The sequence below is a fragment of the Bombina bombina genome, chromosome 1 (genome assembly GCF_027579735.1).
Source record: "Bombina bombina isolate aBomBom1 chromosome 1, aBomBom1.pri, whole genome shotgun sequence".
Classification (NCBI taxonomy): Eukaryota; Metazoa; Chordata; class Amphibia; order Anura; family Bombinatoridae; genus Bombina; species Bombina bombina.
Window position 1 is genome coordinate 738,397,090 of NC_069499.1, and position 23,765 is coordinate 738,420,854.

Sequence of the window (23,765 nt, forward strand, 5' to 3'; positions counted from 1 at the left end):
GACTGCAGCATCGGACGCGATCCCCTTTGCTCGTTTTCACATGAGACCTCTACAGCTTTGTATGCTGAACCAATGGTGTAGGGATTATACAAAGATATCACAATTAATATCCTTAAATCCCAATGTACGACACTCTCTGACGTGGTGGATAGATCACCATTGTTTAGTTCAAGGGGCTTCTTTTGTTCGGCCAACCTGGACTGTGATCACAACAGATGCAAGTCTTTCAGGTTGGGTCTCTGTTTGGGTATCTCTGACAGCACAAGGGGTTTGGAAATCTCAAGAGGCGAGATTACCAATAAATATTTTAGAACTCTCTGCAATTCTCAGAGCTCTTCAGTTTTGGCCTCTGTTAAAGAGAGAAACGTTCATTTGTTTTCAGACAGACAATATCACAACAGTGGCATATGTCAATCATCAGGGTGGGACTCTCAGTCCCCAAGCTATGAAAGAAGTATCTCGGATACTTGCTTGGGCGGAATCCAGCTCCTATCTAATCTCTGCAGTGCATATCCCAGGTGTAGAGAATTTGGAGGCGGATTATCTCAGCCATCAGACTTTACATCCAGGGGAGTGGTCTCTCCATCCAGATGTGTTTTCTCAGATTGTTCAGATGTGGGGTCTTTCAGAGATAGATCCTCATGGCCTCTCATCTAAACAAGAAACTTCCCAGATACCTGTCCAGGTCCAGGGATGTTCAGGCGGAAGCAGTGAATGCGCTGACACTTCCTTGGTGTTATCATCCTGCTTACATTTTCCGGCCTAGTTCTAGTTCTCCTTCCAAGAGTGATCTCCAAAATCATCATGGAACAATCGTTTGTGTTGCTGGTGGCTCCAGCATGGCCACACAGGTTTTGGTATGTGGATCTGGTTCAGATGTCCAGTTGCCAACCTTGGCCACTTTTGTTAAGGCTGGACCTACTGTCTCAAGGTCAGTTTTTCCATCAGGATCTCAAATCATTAAATTTGAAGGTATGGATATGGAACGCTTAGTACTAAGTCATAGAGGTTTCTCTTACTCAGTGATTAATACTATGTTACAAGCTAGTAAATCTGTCTCTAGAAAGATTTATTATAGAGTTTGGAAGACTTACATTTCATGGTGTTCTTCTCATAAATTCTCTTGGCATTCTTTTAGAATTCTTCCGAATGGTTTGGATAAGGGTTTGTCTGCAAGTTCCTTGAAGGGACAAATCTCTGCTCTTTCTGTTTTATTTCACAGAAAGATTGCTATACTTCCTGATATTTACTGTTTTGTACCGGCTTTAGTTCGTATTAAGCCTGTCATTAAATCAATTTCTCCTCCTTGGAGTCTTAATTTAGTTTTGAAGGCGTTACAGGCTCCTCCATTTGAGCCTATGCATTCTTTGGTCATTAAACTACTTTCTTGGAAAATGTTGTTCCTTTTGGCTATCTCTTCTGCTAGAAAAGTTTCTGAGCTATCTGCTCTTTCTTGTGAGTCTCCTTTTCTGATTTTTCATCAGGATAAGGCAGGTTTGCAGACTTCTTTTCAATTTTTACCTAAGGTTGTAAATTCTAACAACATTAATAGAGAAATTGTTGTCCCTTCCTTATGTCCTAATCCTAAGAATTCTTTGGAAAGATCCTTACATTCTTTGGATGGGGTAAGAGCTTTGAAATATTATGTGGAAGCTACTAAAGATTTCAGGAAGACTTCCAGTCTATTTGTTTTATTTTCTGGTCCTAGGAAAGGTCAGAAGGCTTCTGCTATTTCCTTGGCTTCTTGGTTGAAACTTTTGATTCATCAAGTTTATTTGGAGTCGGGTCAGGCCCCGCCTCAGAGAATTACAGCTCATTCTACTAGATCAGTCTCCACTTCGTGGGCTTTTAAGAATGAAGCTTCAGTTGATCAGATTTGCAAAGCGGCAACTTAGTCCTCTTTGCATACATTTACTAAATTCTACCGTTTTGATGTATTTGCTTCTTCGGAAGCAGTTTTTGGTAGAAAAGTTCTTCAGGCAGCTGCTTCAGTTTGATTCTTCAGCTTTTGATTTAAGTTTTTTTCTTTCATTTATGAAAATAAACTTATTTTTTTGGGTTGTGGATTAATTTTTTCAGCGGAAATGGCTGATTTTATTTTATTCCCTCCCTCTCTAGTGACTCTTGAGTGGAGATCCACATCTTGGGTATTGCTATCCCATACGTCACTAGCTCATGGACTCTTGCCAATTACATGAAAGAAAACATAATTTATGTAAGAACTTACCTGATAAATTCATTTCTTTCATATTGGCAAGAGTCCATGAGGCCCACCCTTTTTTATGGTGGTTATGATTTTTTGTATAAAGCACAATTATTTCCAAATTTCTTTTGTTGATTCTTTCTACTCCTTTCTTTTTCACCCCACTGCTTGGCTATTCATTAAACTGAATTGTGGGTGTGGTGAGGGGTGTATTTATAGGCATTTTGAGGTTTGGGAAACTTTGCCCCTCCTGGTAGGATTGTATATCCCATACGTCACTAGCTCATGGACTCTTGCCAATATGAAAGAAATGAATTTATCAGGTAAGTTCTTACATAAATTATGTTACTTACCTATAAAATACACCCTAAGATAGCTACAATATAACTAATAGTTACATTGTAGCTAGTTTATGATTTATTTTTATTTTACAGGCAAGTTTGTATTTATTTTAACTAGGTAGAATAGTTATTAAATAATTATTAACTATTTAATAACTACCTAGATAAAATAAATACAAAGTTACCTGTAAAATAAAAGCTAACCTAAGTTACAATTACACCTAACACTACACTATAATTAAATTATTTCCCTAAATTAAATACAATTAAATAAAATTATCTAAAGTACAAAAAAACACAAACACTAAATTACAGAAAGTAATAAACAAATTACAAGATTTTTAAACTAATTACACCTAATCTAAGCCCCCTAACAAAATAAAATAAAAAAGCCCCCCCAAAATAAAAAAGCCCTACCCTAAATTACAAATAGCCCTTAAAAAAAGGGCCTTTTGCGGGGCATTGCCCCAAAGTAATCAGCTCTTTTACCTGTAAAAAAAAAAAAAAAAACACCAACCACACAACCAACCCTACTCTAAAACCCACCCAATAACCCCTTAAAAAAAACCTAACACTAACCCCTTGAAGATCACCTTACCGGGAGAAGTCTTTATCCAACCGGGCCAAAGTCCTCAACGAAGCCGGGAGAAGTTTTCATCCAAGCCGGGCGAAGTGGTCCTCCAGACGGGCAGAAGTCTTCATCCAGACGGCATCTTCTAACTTCATCCTTCCGGCGCGGAGCTGGTCCATCTTCAAGACATCCAACGCGGAGCATACTCTACATCCGACGGCTAAGACTGAATGAAGTTTCCTTTAAATGACATCATCCAAGATGGGGTCCCTTCAATTCTGATTGGCTGATAGAATTCTATCAGCCAATCGGAATTAAGGTAGAAAAAAATCCTATTGGCTGATGCAATCAGCCAATAGGATTGAGCTTGCATTCTATTGGCTGATTGGAACAGTCAATAGAATTCCAGCTCAATGCTATTGGTTGATTGCATCAGCCACTAGGATTGAACTTCAATCCTATTGGCTAACTGCATCAGCCAATAGGATTTTTTCTACCTTAATTCCGATTGGTTGGTTGATAGAATTCTATCAGCCAATCGGAATTGAAGGTACGCCATCTTGGATGACGTCATTTAAAGAAACCTTCATTCAGTGTTAGCCGTCGGATGAAGAGGATGCTCCGCGTCGGATGTCTTGAAGATGGACCCGCTCCATGCCGGATGGATGAAGATGCCGTCTGGATGAAGACTTCTGCCTGTCTGGAGTACCACTTTGTCCGGCTTGGATGAAGACTTCTCCCGGCTTCGTTGAGGACTTCAGCCCGGTTGGATGAAGACCTCTCCCGGTAAGGTGATCTTCAAGGGGGTATTGGGTTGGTTTTAGAGTAGGGTTGGTTGTGTGGGTGGTGGGTTTTAATGTTGGGGGTATTTGTAATTTTTTTTACATGTAAAAGAGCTGATTACTTTGGGGCAATGCACCGCAAAAGGCCCTTTTAAGGGCTATTTGTAATTTAGGGTAGGGATTTTTTTATTTGGGGGGGTTTATTTTGTTAGGGGGATTAGATTAGTTGTAATTAGTTTAAAAATCTTGTAATTTGTTTGTTATTTTCTGTAATGTAGTGGGGTTTTTTGTACTTTAGATAATTTTATTTAATTGTATTTAATTTAGGGAAATAATGTAATTATAGTGTAGTGTTAGGTGTAATTGTAACTTAGGTTAGGTTTTATTTTACAGGCAACTTTATATTTATTTTAGCAAGGTAGTTATTAAATAGTTAATAACTATTTAATAACTATTCTACCTAGTTAAAATACAAACTTGTCTGTAAAATAAAAATAAATCCTAAGCTAGCTACAATGTAACTATAAGTTATATTGTAGCTAGCTTAGGTCTTATTTTATAGGTAAGTATTTAGTTTAAAATAGGAATTATTTAGTTAATGATAGGAATTTTTATTTAGATCTATTTGAATTATATTTAAGTTAGGGGGTGTAAGGGTTAGACTTAGATTTAGGGGTTAATAACCTTAGTATAGTGGCGGCGATGGGGGCAGCAGATTATTGGTTAATAAATGTAGGTAGGTGTCGGCGATGTTAGGGGTGGCAGATTAGGGGTTAATAATATTTAAATAATGTTTGCGAGGCGGGAGTGTGGCGGTTTAGGGGTTAATGTTTATTATAGTGGCGGCGATGTCCGGTTCGGCAGATTAGGGGTTAAAAATTTTATTTTAGTGTTGCGATGCGGGAGAGCCTCGGTTTAGGGGTTAATAGGTAGTTTATGGGTGTTAGTGTACTTTTTAACACTTTAGTTAAGAGTTTTATGCTACGGCGTTGTAGTGTAAAACTCTTAACTACTGACTTTAAAAAATGCAGTACCAGTGTTGACAGGAGAGGGTGTACCACTCACTTTTTGGCAGACTCGTAATACCAGCACTATGCAAGTCCCATTGAAAAAAGAGGATACGCAATTTACATAAGTGGATTTGCGGTATTTCCAAGTCTGGCCAAAAAAGTGAGCAGTGAGTCTGTACCTTCAAGACTCGTAATACCAGCGGGCGTTAAAAAGCAGCGTTAGGACCTCTTAAAGCTGCTTTTTAAACCTAACGCACAACTCGTAATTTAGCCATATGTTATTTTAATATCTGGATTTTAAGATTTTAATTTGCTCCTGAGGTTTTTTTACTATTCAAGATACTATCTGTATTATATTCTAAAGAATGGTTTATCCTGATTCCCTTTTGGGACTGTAATATTTCTATGGAAATTGGTACTTATTTTAGGATTCTTTAGAGTTTGAATATAACCTAAGTAGAGCATATTCACATACTGTTTATATTTTTAGCTCAGCTTTATCTGTGGCTGACATTACTTTTCTTTCAACCTTTTTGTTGTTGAACAATTAGCATAAGCAGTTTCAGATTCTCAAGTATATAACTCTGTTTATTTACTTCTGATGTATTCATTTTATTATGTTTAGAAACATAGAAACATAGATATTGATGGCAGATAAGAGCCATAGACCCAGCAAGTCTGCCCGACCTTACCTAACAGTATAAACGTATCTAGTTCGTAGGATAGCCTTATGCTTGTCCCATGCATTTTTAAAGTCCCCCACAGTGTTTGTTGCTACTACCTCTTGAGGAAGTTTATTCCATAAATCAATCACTCTTTCTGTAAAGAAGTGCTTCCTCAAATTACTCCTGAATCTACTACCCTTTAGCTTGAGCTCATGACCCCTTGTTCTTGAATTTTCCATTTTATGTAAAATACCCACAGCCTCAGTTTTACTAAACCCTTTAATGTACTTGAAAGTTGCTATCATATCACCTCTTTCCCTTCTTTCCTCTAAGCTATACATATTTAGGTCATTGAGTCTATCCTGGTAAGTTTTATTTTTTAGACCATGTACCATTTTGGTAGCCCTCCTTTGCACAGATTCAAGTTTGTTAATATCCTTCTGAAGATATGGCCTCCAGAACTGCACACAATAGTCAAGATGAGGCCTAACTAATGATCTATAAAGTGGCATAAGAACCTTACTATTTCTGCTGCAAATACCTCTACCAATACATCCAAGCATTCTGTTAGCCTTACTCGCTGCATTACTACATTGTTTACTAAGTTTTAAATCATCTGAAATAATAATTCCCAAGTCCTGTTCCTCATCTGTAACAGTCAGTAAAGTGTCATTGAGTCTGTAATTAACATTTGGATTTTTCTTCCCTAAATGCATTATTTTACACTTTGCTGTGTTAAACTTTAGATCCCAGTCGTTTGTCCAATCCTCCAATTGTTGTATATCACTTCTCATTTTGTCTACCCCCCCTGGAACATCCACTCTGTTGTAAATTTTTGTATCATCTGCAAAGAGACATACTTTCCCCTGCAGCCCTTTGCTGATATCGCAGATAAATATGTTAAACAAAACAGGCCCCAGAACTGACCCCTGAGGAACACCACTAGTAACAGCCCCCTCTGCTGAATGAACTCCATTTACTAAGACACTTTGTTTTCTGTCCTTAAGCCAGCATTCCACCCAGTTCACAATTTTTGAATCTAGACCAAGGAGATATAGTTTGGGAATAAGTTTATTGTGTGGGACGGTGTCAAATGCTTTGCTGAAATCTAGATATGCTACATCAACTGCTCCACCCTTGTCTAATACTTTTGTTAAATAATCATAGAAGTCAATTAGATTAGTCTGACATGATCTCCCTGAAGTAAAACCATGCTGATTTTGGTCCTCTAAATTGTTTGTCTTTATGTAAGTCATAATTCTTTCTTTTAAGAGGCTTTCCATTAATTTCCCTACTACTGAAGTTAAACTAACTGGCCTGTAGTTGCCAGATTCTTCTCTGCTGCCCTTTTTTATGAAGATGTATTACATTTGCTATTCTCCAATCATCTGGGACAGCTCCTGTTAATAGTGACTGATTAAACAGATCAGTTAATGGGACTGATCGAAGTTCTTTTAAAACCCTTGGATGAATATTATCAGGACCCACTGCCTTTGTAACATTTATTTTTGATAATGCTAACAAAACCTCATCCTCTGTAAAAAGATTACTGTTAAGTTTGTTTCTATTTTTCGTAGCAATCCCTTAATGTAGACATTGTATCTTCACAATATTTTGTGAAAACAGAACAGAAGTAATCATTGAGACAGTCTGCAATCTGCTTATCTCCTTCTATTATTCTACCATCAACTGATTTCAATTTTACTATTCCTACCTTATTTTTTCTTCTTTCACTGATATATCTAAAGAATGTTTTGTCCCCATGTTTTACTGACTGTGCTATCTTCTCTTCTGCATGAGCTTTAACCTTCCTAATTAACTGCTTAGTCTTTTTTTGTTGGAGTCTCCATATTTTCATATCATCATCTGCTTGTGTGTGTCTGTAATTTTTATAAGCTATCTTTTTTTGTCTTCACAGCATGTGCTACTTCTTTGGAAAACCAAATTGGTTTCCTCTTTCTTTTACTTTTACAGACATGTCTAATACAGTGTGCGGTTGCATCTAAAATGGTACCTTTCACAAATTCCCACAGTTATTGAACCCCTGTAATAAGAGTTTTCCCCTTTAAATAGTTTTTTAGGTATTCTCCCATTAATGAAAAATCTGCCGTCCTAAAGTCTAAAACTTTTGTTTTAGTCTGGGTGGACAATTCCTGCACATGAATACTAAACCAAACAGATTGATGATCACTGGATCCTAAGTTCTCACCTACAGACACATTTGAAACTGTATCACTGTTTGTCTATTATTATGATTTCAAATATATTTTATTATTATTATGATTTCAAATATATTTTATTATCTCTAGCTTGTTAGGATAATAATTTGTTTGATTTCTATTATCTCCATTATTTCTGGAGGTTTAGAGTTTTTTCTGCCCTACTTTTAGTCCGGTGATGTAGATCAGTTGGTGAATGTCCTGACTACAAACACTTGTTCTAGATCCAAGGGTCATAGATTCGTATCCCGGCAGGGTTAATACAGCCCTTCTGCCTTTTAAGGTCAATTTATTGTGTACCATTTATTTGATTAATAATAACTGTTTTTATCAGCTGCTAATTTGGTTAACTCAGAGTGCAAGCACTGAAAACGCATTTTTTTTGTTTCCTTCTGGGAGAAAAACGCTATATAATTACTAGTTATTAGACTGCATTAAGGTGCGGTTCTCAAACCAGCCCTTTTGGTTGGGGGGCAGATTAAATTGTTTTTAGATGAATTCAGTCCAAAATCTACAGTAGATTATTCTTAGGGTTTGAATAGATATTTAGAATGAGACCTTCTATGGGAAGATTCTTTCTTTCTCAGTACACTCTGTGAATTTTTTTCAGGAGTGATTATACCAGGAACAGGGATTGGGTTTCTATTCAATTCTATTCTTTGTCCCAAAGAAGAAAAGGTTATTCAGTCCAATCTTGGATCTGAAGACTTTATATTGTTTTGTAAGAGTCTATAAGGACTATTATGGCAGCAACACTTCTCCTTCTGGCAGGGGGGCTAGCAGCCACAGATGTATCGGAACATATGGCAGGGTCATAATTGGGGTCTGAGTCAGACATAGAGGCATCTGACTCTGATGCAAGGATGGCATATGCCTCCTCAGCATTATATATTCTCTGTGACATTATTTATTTTATCTGTCACAGAAAAAAAAAAAAAAAAATCAACACAAAATTTAAATTAACTACATGGCTCTGAAAAGAGCCTATGGGCCGTCTCACAAAAAAATTACTAAAAAAAATGAACCCCTAAAAAAATGCACAAACAGCAAAAAAGTGCAGCTGTGCTACTGCCAGTGATGTATAGTGATCACTGGCAAGCAAGGGGTTAATGGCTCTGAAAATAACCTTTGGGTCTCACAATTTTTAACAAATATATCTCTCTCTCCTAAACACAGATCTCTCTCTCTTTCCCACAAAAACGCAAGTGAGGAGAGGGAGGGAGATCCACACTGATCAGAGTCAATATTTACAAATATTGACATGATCAGACAAGCTGGATATTTTATTATTAAAAAATAAATTATAGAGCAAGCTCAGATTGGATGACCCTAGCCTGCCCCTATGATGAGGCAGACTAGGGACGCCCTCAGATGCACTGGGCATCGACATCTTTGAAGCCTCATGGGTTTGGGGAGATGGGGCTATATGGGGCTTATAATATTAATAATTTTTTATATTATTTTAATAGATACTGAGTGCCTTGACCCACCAAGGCACTCAGCACAAAAGCAGAGCATCAGAAGCCTGTCTGATCGCTTCCGATGCTCTGCTAGACTGTCAGGCTCCACGTGGAGCAAAACCGTAAGTGATCACTCGTGGGTGTCATATGTCATATGTAAGGAAGTTCCATGGGTAAAAAAGTTTTTGGTTCCCATGAGTGGAGAGTATCTTTTAGTGGGGAGTAGAGTTATGCTTCATGTTTGGGAGGTTATTTTTGTGTACGTTATTCAGCAGCGGCGAGTTAAAGGGATATGAAACCCAAAACTTTTCTTTTTCGATTCAAACAGCATTAAAAAAAAATGTAGTTTCCAATTTACTTCTATTAACAAATTTGCTTTGTTCCCATGGTATTCTTTTTTGAAGAGGATAAGATGCTTGCAAAACTGCTGTAATTTAGTTCTCCAGACACCAGCACGCTCCTGAGCTTCCATCTATGCTTTTAAACAAGGGATATCAAGAGAGCTAAGAAAATTTGATAATCAAAGTAAATTAGAAAGTTGGTTGAAATTGCATGCTCTATCTGAATCATGAAAGAAAAATTCTGGGTTTTATGATCCTTTAATAATAGTATAAATTTGCATTTTATTTATATTTTATGTCCATATTATAGTTATAGGTGAATTGCAGCTGGTATTCCAGCTTAAAACATGCTAAAAGGTTGTGCTGTAGTAAAAGGATACCATAATTACTAGTCTGTAGGGGGATTCAAATCGATTCAAAAAGCACTTGAAAGTCTAAAATCAGTCTTTTTCTCTGAACTATTACTGACCTTGTTTGGGTAATTTTTTTTACAGTTAGACTGTGTCAGTATTTCCTGAAAGTAATGACTAATGCTAATGGTTTAACTGTAATCTTAGCCTAGGAGGCCGATTGACCCCTGATTCCGCGCGAGCCTTCAGGCTTGCCGGAAACAGCAGTTAAGAAGCACCAGTCTTAAGACTGCTGCTCTTTAACTGGCCCGCTTCCTCTGAGGCTACGGACATCAATCAGCCTGATCCCATACGTTCGGGTTGATTGACACCCCCTGCTAGCTGCCGATTGACCACGAATCTGCAGGGGGGCGGCATTGCACAAGCAGTTCACTAGAACTGCTTGTGCAATGTTAAATGCTGGCAGCATATGCTGTCTGCATTCAGCGATGTCTGGCAGACATGATACGCTATAGCGTATTATGTCCGTCAGACTTTGATAAATCGGCCCCTAGGTCTTTTCCAACTCTAGTAATAAAGTAGATTTTTTTTTATTCAACACCATACAGCTTGATGTAGTAAGGAGGTAGGTTAACATAACTTAAATAGATTATAATATATAATTTGTTGTACTATCAATTTGCAAATATAACCATATGTCCATGAATTTACTGTGTATTGATACTCACATCAATATGTGGATGTAGCTTTATAAGGAAATGCTTCCTCTTGAAACTCAGCTTCCTAATATTGGCCCAATTGAAAATGTTTATCTTCACATTACCCTATACAGAAAACAAAATATTCATTGCATATTGTGACATTGCATTTTAAATGTAGTATCTCATGTGATAGTGTTTGTTTGCAAACCTCGCAAATTTTACTGGTCCATTTGAGAAATAACCCTACATGATAACTCTTAAAGGCATATGAAACCCACATTTTAAATTATTTTTTTATTCATACAGATCATACAATTTTAAAAATATTTAGAATTTGCTTCTATTATAAATGTTGCTTAATTTCCATGCTATTCTTGGTTGAAGAGATACCTAGGTATGTGTTTGAAGCACTACATGCTAGGAAATTGTGTTGTCATCTAGTGCTCTTGTCAATGGATTACATTCTTGCAAAACTACTATCTTAAAGTGCTGCACACACGTGCATGTTCCTGAGCTTACCTCCATGCTTTTTAGAAAGGGATACCAAAAATAAGAAGAAAATTTGATAATAGAGGTAAACTGGAAAGTTGTTTAAAACTGTATGCTGTATCTGAATCATGAAAGAAAAAGATAGCAAGAAGATAACAGAGCAGTTGAGCTACAACACCAAAAATTTGAATTCCTTGTGAAGAGGAGCTCTTAGATTCTAAATCCATAAAGAAAAGTGTCATTGGCCTAGATTCAATAAAACTATTTTACTGAAAAAAATGTGCACAATTCAAATAGATTTGTACCTGGCCTCTGCCACAGTTAATAGTTAATAATATTATAATCAAGGAACCGTATTTATCTTGCAATTGTTCATTTCTTGCAACTGTCAAGTATACCGGCATAACAAAAACACCTTTATCATTTTTCAATACACATTAATTAAAATGAGGAGGATACACCCTCTATAAACTGATCAGCTTTATCATTTGCACAAAACAGAAATTAGCATTAAAAGAAAACTGAAATAAAAATGTAATCAATACAACTTTAGTAAGTTTTGTAATTGTGAAGCACAACAGCAAGGCAAAATTCTTTACAAGAGTCTTTATGAATTCTGTATGATTGGGCATTTTATGTATTCGGCACCTAAAGGGACATGAAACTTAACATGTTTCTTTCATGATTCAGATAGAGTATGCAATTTCTTTCATATAGGTGGCGAGTCCATGAGCTGTTACGTATGGGATATACATTCCTAGCAGGAGGAGTCAAATTTTCCTAAACCCCAAAAGCCTATAAAAATCCTCCCACCTCGGAGCGGTCGCAGGTTAAGGTTGCTCCGTGCAACTAAGGGGCATAATGCCCATCATTATAATGTGAACACCCAAGATCAAAATAATCTCATTGTGGGTCCTGCAGAGTTTGTCCGACTTCAGCTGGAATCATGATTTGTGACCACTTGGCAAATCGAGATTGATAGGCGCCATTTTGGAAAGGGAACACAGCACTCTTACATTATTTCTACAGGCCCTGCTGTTGACAAGAAAGACATACTCAACTCCAGCAGTTTTTCTTTTTAAATGGATTGTTGTGAAGGATGGTCATGGCGGTTTGCATATCATTAGTTGCAGAAATGCGGTACCTACTAGACAGACACCATACTGCATTGGTAGACACAATGTGCCAGTCACTTAACATAAATTCTCCAATCCCAACAGCGACACCGACATCCCGCCCTCCCAGGACCTCTGCAATAACCTTACACCGTACTTCCACCGCAAGATTGCGCCCCAGAACTCATCCACCACCGCTGACCCACCGATACCTCACCCAAATACACCACCACCTACCCCTCACGGACCATATGGAGCCCTCTCACCACAGAGGACACCATCAGAATCATGAGATCGATCCACTCCGGAGCACCCTCGGACTCATGCCCGCATCACATATTCAACAAAGCGGGTTACAACATTGCCCCCGAGCTCTGCTGCACCATCAAAACCGGCACCTTCCCAAATGATTGGAAGCATGCAGAATTAAAACCCCTACTGAAAAAACCTATGGCTGACCCCAATGATCCGAAGAACTACCGCCCCATCTCTCTGCTCCCCTTTGCAGCCAAAGTCATCCAGAAGTCCATCAATGTGCAACTCGTTGACCACATCGAGGCCAACCACACCCTGGACCCCTCCCAATCCGGTTTTAGGAGCAACCACAGCACCGAGACCGCCCTCCTCTATGCCATAGACAACATCCTTGCTCTACTTGACGGAGGAGAGACCGCCGCCCTCATCCTCCTAGACCTCTCAGCAGCATTCAACACTGTCAACCACATCACCCTCTGCAACCGCCTACACAACCCCGGCATACGCAACAAAGCCCTGAAATGGATCACCTCCTTCCTCACTGGCAGAACCCAGAAAGTTAGACTCCCACCCTTCACCTCCAAGCCCACAGAGATCAGCTGCGGTGTACCCAAAGGCTCTTCGCTGAGCCCCACCCTATTCAACATCTACATGGCCCCTCTCGCGGCCATCACCCGATGACACAACCTCAACATCGTCTCCTATGCCAACGACACCCAGCTTATCTCTCACCAGTGACCCCACCACCGCCAAGAGAAACGTCCACGAAGGGCTGACAGCAGTCGCCACCTGGATGAGCTACAACTGCCTAAAGCTGAATGCAGACAAGGCCAAAATCCTCCTCCTCTGTCCCACCACATCCGCCTGGAATAACTCCTGGTAGCCCACAGCCCTCGAACACCCTCCAACCCCCACTGACCATGCACGAAATCTAGGCGTCATCCTAGACTCATCGCTCTCCATGGACCGAAAAAACTGAATTTATGCTTACCTGATAAATTACTTTCTCCAACGGTGTGTCCGGTCCACGGCGTCATCCATTACTTGTGGGAATATTCTCTTCCCCAACAGGAAATGGCAAAGAGCACAGCAAAAGCTGTCCATATAGTCCCTCCCAGGCTCCGCCCCCCCAGTCATTCGACCAATGGTTAGGAGAAAAAAAGGAGAAACCATAGGGTGCCGTGGTGACTGTAGTGTATAGAGAGAGACATTTTTCAAACCTGATTAAAAAACCAGGGCGGGCCGTGGACCGGACACACCGTTGGAGAAAGTAATTTATCAGGTAAGCATAAACTCTGTTTTCTCCAACATTGGTGTGTCCGGTCCACGGCGTCATCCATTACTTGTGGGAACCAATACCAAAGCTTTAGGACACAGATGAAGGGAGGGAGCAAATCAGGTTACCTAAACAGAAGGCACCACGGCTTGCAAAACCTTTCTCCCAAAAATAGCCTCCGAAGAAGCAAAAGTGTGCAGAGAAGACCAAGTCGCTGCCTTACATATCTGATCAACAGAAGCTTCGTTCTTGAAGGCCCATGTGGAAGCCACAGCCCTAGTAGAGTGAGCTGTGATTTGTTCAGGAGGCTGCCGTCCGGCAGTCTCATAAGCCAATCGGATGATGCTTTTCAGCCAGAAAGAAAGAGAGGTAGCAGTAGCTTTTTGACCTCTCCTCCTTCCAGAATAAACGACAAACAAAGAAGAAGTTTGTCTGAAATCCTTTGTTGCATCTAAATAGAACTTTAAAGCACGGACTACATCTAAATTGTGTAACAAACGTTCCTTCTTTGAAACTGGATTCAGACACAAAGAAGGAACAACTATTTCCTGGTTAATGTTCTTGTTGGAAACAACCTTTGGAAGAAAACCAGGCTTGGTACGCAAAACAACCTTATCTGAATGGAACACCAGATAGGGTGGGTCACACTGCAAAGCAGATAATTCAGAAACTCTTCTAGCAGAAGAAATAGCAACCAAAAACAAAACTTTCCAAGATAGTAACTTGATATCTATGGAATGTAAGGGTTTAAACGGAACCCCTTGAAGAACTGAAAGAACTAAATTTAGACTCCAGGGATGAGTCAAAGGTCTGTAAACAGGCTTGATTCTGACCAAAGCCTGTACAAAAGCTTGTACATCTGGCACAGCTGCCAGTCGTTTGTGTAACAAGACAGATAAAGCAGAAATCTGTCCTTTTAGAGAACTCGCTGACAATCCCTTATCCAAACTTTCTTGGAGAAAGGAGAGGATCCTAGGAATTTTAATCTTACTCCAGGAGAATCCCTTGGATTCACACCAACAGATATATCTTTTCCATATTTTATGGTAAATCTTTCTAGTCACAGGTTTTCTGGCTTGGACCAGAGTATCTATCACTGAATCTGAAAACCCGCGCTTGGATAAAATCAAGCGTTCAATTTCCAAGCAGTCAGCTGCAGAGAAACTAGATTTGGATGTTCGAATAGACCTTGTATTAGAAGATCCTGTCTCAAAGGTAGCTTCCATGGTGGAGCCAATGACATATTCACCAGGTCTGCATACCAAGTCCTGCGTGGCCACGCAGGAGCTATCAGAATCACCGAGGCCTTCTCCTATTTGATCCTGGCTACAAGCCTGGGAAGGAGAGGGAACGGTGGAAACGCATAAGCTAGGTTGAACGACCAAGGCGCCACTAATGCATCCACTAGAGTCGCCTTGGGATCCCTGGATCTGAACCCGTAGCAAGGAATTTTGAAGTTCTGACGAGACGCCATCAGATCCATGTCTGGAATGCCCCATAATTGAGTCAACTGGGCAAACACCTCCGGGTGAAGTTCCCACTCCCCCGGATGGAAAGTCTGACGACTCAGATAATCCGCCTCCCAGTTGTCTACTCCTGGGATGTGGATTGCAGATAGGTGGCAGGAGTGATGCTCCGCCCATTTGATGATTTTGGACACCTCTCTCATCGCCAAGGAACTCCTTGTTCCCCCCTGATGATTGATGTAAGCTACAGTTGTCATGTTGTTTGACTGGAATCTTATGAATCCGGCCTTCGCTAGTTGAGGCCAAGCCCGGAGAGCATTGAATATCGCTCTCAGTTCCAGGATGTTTATCGGGAGAAGAGACTCTTCCCGAGACCATAGACCCTGAGCTTTCAGGGAATCCCAGACCGCGCCCCAGCCTAATAGACTGGCGTCGGTCGTGACAATGACCCACTCTGGTCTGCGGAAACTCATTCCCTGGGACAGGTGAACCTGGGTCAACCACCAACGGAGTGAGTCTCTGGTCATCTGGTCTACTTGAATCATTGGAGACAAGTCTGTATAGTCCCCATTCCACTGCTTGATCATGCACAGTTGTAATGGTCTTAGATGAATTCGAGTAAAAGGAACTATGTCCATTGCTGCAACCATCAACCCTACTACTTCCATGCACTGAGCTATGGAAGGCTGCAGAATAGAGTGAAGAACTTGACAAGCGTTTAGAAGCTTTGACTTTCTGACTTCTGTCAGGAAGATCTTCATTTCTAAAGAATCTATTATTGTTCCCAAGAAGGGAACTCTTGTCGACGGAGACAGGGAACTCTTTTCTACGTTCACCTTCCACCCGTGAGATCTGAGAAAGGCTAGAACAATGTCTGTATGAGCCTTTGCTTTGGAAAGAGACGATGCTTGGATTAGGATGTCGTCCAGATAAGGTGCCACTGCAATACCCCTTGGTCTTAGAACCGCTAGAAGGGACCCCTTTGTGAAAATCCTTGGAGCAGTGGCTTGCCCGAATGGGAGAGCCACGAACTGGTAATGCTTGTCCAGAAAGGCGAACCTTAGGAACTGATGATGATCTTTGTGGATAGGAATATGTAGATACGCATCCTTTAAATCCACGGTAGTCATAAATTGACCCTCCTGGATTGTAGGTAAAATTGTTCGAATGGTTTCCATTTTGAACGATGGAACTCTGAGAAAATTGTTTAGAATTTTTAAATCCAGAATTGGTCTGAAAGTTCCCTCTTTTTTGGGAACTACAAACAGATTTGAGTAAAACCCCTGACCTTGTTCCACAGTTGGAACTGGGTGTATCACTCCCATCTTTAACAGGTCTTCTACACAATGTAAGAATGCCTGTCTCTTTATTTGGTTTGAAGATAAGTGAGACAAGTGGAACCTTCCCCTTGGGGGTAGTTCCTTGAACTCTAGAAGATAACCCTGAGAGACTATTTCTAGTGCCCAGGGATCCAGAACATCTCTTGCCCAAGCCTGAGCAAAGAGAGAGAGTCTGCCCCCTACTAGATCCGGTCCCGGATCGGGGGCTACCATGCTGTTTTGGTAGCAGCAGCAGGCTTCTTGGGCTGTTTACCCTTGTTCCAGCCTTGCATTGGTTTCCAAGCTGGTTTAGTCTGGGAAGCGTTACCCTCTTGTCTAGAGGCTGCCGAGTTGGAAGCCGGTCCGTTCCTGAAATTGCGAAAGGAACGAAAATTGGACTTATTCTTAGCCTTGAAAGGTTTATCTTGTGGGAGGGCATGGCCCTTTCCCCCAGTGATGTCTGAAATAATCTCTTTCAATTCTGGCCCAAAAAGGGTCTTACCTTTGAAAGGTATATTAAGCAATTTTGTCTTGGAAGATACATCCGCCGATCAAGACTTTAGCCAGAGCGCTCTGCGCGCCACAATTGCAAAACCTGAATTTTTCGCCGCTAACCTCGCTAACTGCAAAGCGGCGTCTAAAATAAAGGAATTAGCTAACTTAAGTGCGTGAATTCTGTCCATGACTTCCTCATACGGAGTCTCCCTACTGAGCGACTTTTCCAGTTCCTCGAACCAGAACCACGCCGCTGTAGTGACAGGAATAATGCACGAAATAGGTTGAAGGAGGTAACCTTGCTGTACAAAAATCTTTTTAAGCAAACCCTCCAATTTTTTATCCATAGGATCTTTGAAAGCACAATTGTCCTCAATAGGAATGGTCGTGCACTTGGCTAGTGTAGAAACCGCCCCCTCGACCTTAGGGACTGTTTGCCATAAGTCTTTCCTGGGGTCGACCATAGGGAACAATTTCTTAAATATAGGAGGAGGGACAAAAGGTATGCCTGGCTTCTCCCACTCCTTATTCACTATGTCCGCCACCGGTTTAGGTATCGGAAAAGCATCAGGGTGCACCGGGACCTCAAGGAACTTATCCAACTTGCACAATTTTTCTGGGATGACCAGATTGTCACAATCATCCAGAGTAGATAGCACCTCCTTAAGTAATGCGCGGAGATGCTCTAATTTAAATTTAAATGTCACAACATCAGGTTCTGCCTGCTGAGAAATTCTTCCTGTATCAGAAATTTCCCCATCTGACAAACCCTCCCTCACTGCCACTTCAGATTGGTGTGAGGGTATGACAGAAAAATTATCACCAGCGCCCTCCTGCTCTACCGTGTTTAAAACAGAGCAATCACGCTTTCTCTGAAATGCTGGCATTTTGGATAACATATTAGCTATGAAGTTATCCATTACTGCCGTCAATTGTTGCATAGTAATAAGCATTGGCGCGCTAGAAGTACTAGGGGTCGCCTGCACGGGCATAACTGGTATAGACACAGAAGGAGATGATGTAGAACTATGTCTACTTCCTTCATCTGAGGAATCATCCTGGGCAACCTTAATATTTGTGACAGTACTGTCCTTACTTTGTTTGGACGCTATGGCACAATTATCACATATATTTGAAGGGGGAACCACATTGACTTCCATACATACAGAACATGATCTATCTGAAGGTACAGACATGTTAAACAGGCTTAAACTGGTTAATAAAGCACAAAAAACGTTTTAAAACAAAACCGTTACTATCTCTTTAAATGTTAAACAGGGCACACTTTATTACTGAATATGTGAAAAACTATGAAGGAATTATCCAATCTTTACCACAGTGTCTTAATGCATTCAAAGTATTGCACCCCAATTTTCAAGCTGTTAACCCTTAAAATGTGGAAACCGGAGCCGTTTGTAATTTTAACCCCTTTACAGTCCCAGCCACAGCCTTTGCTGTGACTTCACCAATCCCAGGGGGGTATACGATACCAATTGAAGCCTTCTAGGAACGTTTTCAGTGGATACCAGACCCTCACACATGCAGCTGCATGTACTGAACTCAAAAGTAACTGCGCAATAATGGCTCTGCCTACTACAGAGAAAGGCCCTTCCTGACTGGGAAGGTGTCTTAACAAGTGCCTGGCGCTAAGAACGTTCCCCAATATTAAAAAAGTGTGAAATTCAACTTCAAACTGCATATAATCCATAAATAAAGCAATCGATTTAGCCCCTAAAAGTGTCTACCAGTATATAGCCCATAATAAGCCCTTTATTCTGTTTGAGTCTAAGAAAATGGCTTACCGATCCCCATGAGGGAAAAATTACAGCCTTCCAGCATTACACAGTCTTGTTAGAAAAATGGCTAGTCATACCTTGAGCAGAAAAGTCTGCAAACTGTTCCCCCCAACTGAAGTTCTCTCAGCTCAACAGTCCTGTGTGGGAACAGCAATCGATTTTAGTTACTGCTGCTAAAATCATACACCTCTTTTTAAACAGAACTCTTCATCTCTTTTCTGTTTCAGAGTAAATAGTACATACCAGCACTATTTTAAAATAACAAACTCTTGATAGAAGAATAAAAAACTACAACTAAACACCACATACTCTTCACCATCTCCGTGGAGATGCTACTTGTTCAGAGCGGCAAAGAGAATGACTGGGGGGGGCGGAGCCTGGGAGGGACTATATGGACAGCTTTTGCTGTGCTCTTTGCCATTTCCTGTTGGGGAAGAGAATATTCCCACAAGTAATGGATGACGCCGTGGACCGGACACACCAATGTTGGAGAAATCAACGCTGTCTCCTCTGCCTGCTTCCACATACTCCACCTGCTGTGAAAGATCTTGAAATGTATCCCAACCGAGACCAGGAAGACTGTCACCCATGCCCTCATCAGCAGCTGACTGGACTACGGCAATGCACGTCGGCTCCATCAAGCTCCAAAAGAGACTACAGCGCATCCAGAACACCTCGGCCAGACTCATCCTCGACATCCCTTGCCAATGCCACATCACCAAACACCAGCGGGACCTGCACTGGCTCCCCATCGACAAAAGAATAACCTTTAAGCTTCTCACCCATGCATTCAAGGCCCTCCACAACATCGGTCCCGAATACATGAACCACCGCATTAGCTTCTACACTCCCACCAGACAACTTCAATCAGCCGACCAAGCCCTCGCAATCATCCCCCGCATCATGAAAACCACAGCGGGAGGCAGATCCTTCTCTCATCTGGCAGCCAAGACTTGGAACAGCCGCCCCCCCCCCCCCCTGCTGCACCTCAGGCAAGCTACCACCCTAACTAAGTTCAGAAAGGACCTCAAGACCTGGCTCATTGACTGAACTGCAACCCTCAGCACCTTGAGACCCTTACGGGTGAATAGTCGTGCTTTACAAGAACCCGATAGATAGATCAGCATGCTTTCTACCTCTCCCGATCCTATTTCAATGGCATGTGAGTTCGGCAGCATTGTGGGGCCCCGGCACTACCGCCTACCTCCCTAGAACCCCAATGTGGTGCAGATTTGGAGTCTAGGCCATGGAGCAGTGCACCGATAGCTAAGATTGGAAAGGGACTGTCTCCTACTCATCAAACACAGTTTGCGCCGAATCAGGTATATACAGCTCTTTCTCCCATGAAGATGTTAGTGAGTACTTGCACCCAACACACAAGACATAACTGGACATCGATTTCAAATAGGAGATCACCCTCTCAACCACCTAGTGACTTTTAAGATGTAGATACATCGATCTTGAGTTGGGACCCTGGAGGCATTTCTAAATAGCTTCTCCTGATGTCTTGGTAACTCCGAACAAAACTTGACTTTGGTCTATACAATATGGGACGATTACTGCAACTTATGAGTATTGCCTGACTTGCGTACATTTTGGGCACAGCTTACAACACAACACATTGCTTTTTCTATTTAGGGTATTTTATACTCTAGGTTAATATTCCAAGCTAAGTAAGATTATTGAGGTTACTCTGTCACCTGTCTCACACTAATTACTGTAGTGCACTCTTTGAATATTTACATACAATTTAAACCATCCCTTATAGTGATTAACTATGTATAGGTGGCTTGTTTTTCTCCTAGCAGTTTAGATTTTTTTGTGCTTTAGTTTACTTATAGGTGTCCTCTAGTATATATAAATAGGAGGTCAAATTTTTCCCATATACCCTTCTTGTATTTAAGGGTAATAATACCTGATATGGTCTACTTAAGGGTGACCTCTGATATAGGCCTATAATTATTGTTAATGCAAAAAGGGACCTCTGAGGACCTCTGAGGAGTACAGTCACAAATGAGTTAGGGAGATTATGTACAATTCCTTTATAATTGCAAACTATCTACTTAATGTAAAGGAGCTGCCAGTGGCTGAGGTAATGCTCTGTACATTGTTCTGCTCAATAGTTTTCTATATAGGTGGTATTTGCTTCCCTTAAATGAAAGAATAGCTATTCCCTATTAATACCTATAACCCCTTTAGCAAACTTTACAAACCATGTGGCCATGGTATCAAGCTCAACACTTATGATGCTCCACTAATAATCCCTACTTTTATATACTCTCCCCCCACTCATGTACACACTCTTGTAATTATGCTCAGAGTGTGTTTATGCTGTTTCCCTCGAAAAATACTGCAAATGCAATCATATATCATTATATATAACCTGTGAGTAGACTTTCACATATATCTTCAACCTAAACTAATAATTTCCTCTACCACAGGTTAAGCAGCTTCTGGAATATCTCACTGTTTGTTTGTTTGTTTGTTTGTATGTTTCAACATAAGTTCATGGATAAAGGGAAGGCTTTACAACCTTTCGAACAATGATTGATTTTGATAATCCATTGAATTTATAGAATTTATCATTTTTATGGCTGACTGGAATTCATTAAGATTACTATAAAACATGTTAGATATCTAATTATTTTTTACTATGTTACACACACATGACTAAAGAGTTCACAAAATGAGCTTTACAAGCATGAATAGTCAATTTTCTAATTATTACATATTAATCTTAATGTTTCATTGTAATAGTAACACTGCTAAACTACTGTGGAAGGTTTGAATCTACTCAGCAATTTATATGGCTTGTTCTAGGTTGTTTTTTGTTTATTGCCATGTTTCTGTAAACATACATGATGGATATGCTGTATATATATTGCTATTTTATGTCAAACAGTTTTTTGTTTATTATGAAAAATCAATAAAAAAAAATATTAAAAACAAAAACCTCCCACCTCACTCATAACTTATTTTTAAACTTTGTCTCCTTAGTAGGTGGTTGAAGCATGATGATGTGCTTGATTTCTTCAGTGAAAGGCGCTTCAAAGAATATTGAAGCCAGAGTACAGTGCTTGTCAGAGGGCTGTGAAGAGAGTACTACCTCATGATACAATGTTTTCGCCTCATGGGTCCTTCATAGGTCGCAGGGATTCATTCTTTGCCTCCCTTTACAGATCAACATTATTCTCCTATTGCATTACCTCTGTTGATATGCTTCAGTACTGGTTTGCTGCTAAGTGGTCGAGTTTCTATGGGTATGTTTTGTATTTTTTTTAAATAGACAGCTATGTTTATGGGCACTTTTAAATGTTTAAAAGTTTAACTATATGTGTGTATATAGCCCTGGGACAGATACTTACAATTCCCCTTGCCTTTTTTTGTGCAAAATTGTTTTCAAATGCGCACTGCAAATCTTACGCATAAAATACTTGTCGGGTTCGCGAACCATAGTACATGAATATAGGATTAAATCGGAAGCTTGCGTCAAAATACACGCAAACCTTTGAAAACCGACAACGCATCATAGAACGTCAACGTTGGCCTAACAGGAAGCTGCACATCAATGGACGTGCACACGTAGAATACTAGCGTGCCCTTTTTTCAAATAAAATGGTAACTGAAAATTAGCATACACTGACAGCTTACCTAGCCTGCTTTTGCTTAGCTCTTTAAGGTCCATGCAACGCTATATAAAGGGGCCATATTTTTTCATTTTTGTCAAAAAGCTTGCCTTAAGGGGGTTGTAATAGCAATTATTGCATTAATTTAACAAAAATGTTTTGCCATGATGGAGCAGCACCAATCTGTCTCTAAATTTACCATAGGAACTAAGTCTACTGAACACCTTTCTACAGTTGTAAAACAACTGAAGTAGCTTCTTCAGCTCATTTATGTGACTCGTTTCGATTTTTTTTTATCTCAATGATGTTTCTATGTGTACTAATGCACCTACTGTCTCCTCGTTACAGGTAAATGCAGATGGAGTACTTACAGAAAAAAAAATCATTTCTACTGCCATCACGAAGGCCTTTGCTGCACTAAGGCCTTCGAATAAGTGAAAAAAGTCAGTTAAAATTTCACTTTCTACGACTAATATATGAGGACTCCTGATTTACAAAATACTGAAGTATCGTCAAATGATGAGGATTCCTCTAACATTAAGGCTCCCTCATCTGACATAGAACCTGATAATTCTTCATTTTTATTTAAAATTGAACATATTCATTCTCTTTTGAAGGAAGTCTTAGTCACTTTAGGGATTGAAGAATCTAAACCTTCTGATGATGAACTCTGTAATTGTGAAGATTCAGTATATAAAACTGTTGTCAATCTCCCTGAGATTTTCCCTATACCGGATGCTGTCTCTGATAGGATTGCTAAGGAATGGTCTAAACCAGGTGTATCTCTTAACCCTTCTACAAGGTTTAAATAAATAAATCTTTTACCTGCTGTTAACGTAGAGTTTTGGGAAACTGTCCGCAAAGTTGATGGGGGCATTTCCACTCTAGCTAAACGTAATTCTTTTAAAGACCCTTTAGACAGAAAACTTGAATCTTATCTAAGAAGGGCATTGTAGCACACTGGCTATATACTTAGACCAGTTATATCTATTGCTGATGTGGCTGCTGCTTCTACTTACTAGTTAACCTGTCTTGCACAGCAGTTATACACTGAGCCTAAATATTCTAATATATTGAATTTACTTCAAAATGCAAACAATTTTATTTGCATGCCGTATTTGATATTATGAAAATTAACATCAAAAGCATGTCTCTAGCTATACCTACCAGTAGAGCCCTATGGCTTAAATCCTGGAATGCTGACATGGTGTCTAAAACTAGATTATCTCTTTTTTTTCCAAGAAAATAAATTTTTTGGGTATCAACTGGTTTCTGTTATTTCTAC

General features: G+C 40.1%; 1 protein-coding gene across 1 annotated transcript in view; it reads right to left on the reverse strand.

The window, feature by feature from the left end:
* FRMD7 (FERM domain containing 7) overlaps nucleotides 1-23,765 on the reverse strand; it is a 299,794-nt gene that overhangs the window by 80,678 nt on the left and 195,351 nt on the right. Inside the window, exon 9 of the mRNA XM_053714655.1 lies at nucleotides 10,671-10,766. Coding sequence (XP_053570630.1) covers nucleotides 10,671-10,766 — 96 coding nt within the window. The remainder of the gene's footprint in view (nucleotides 1-10,670; nucleotides 10,767-23,765) is intronic.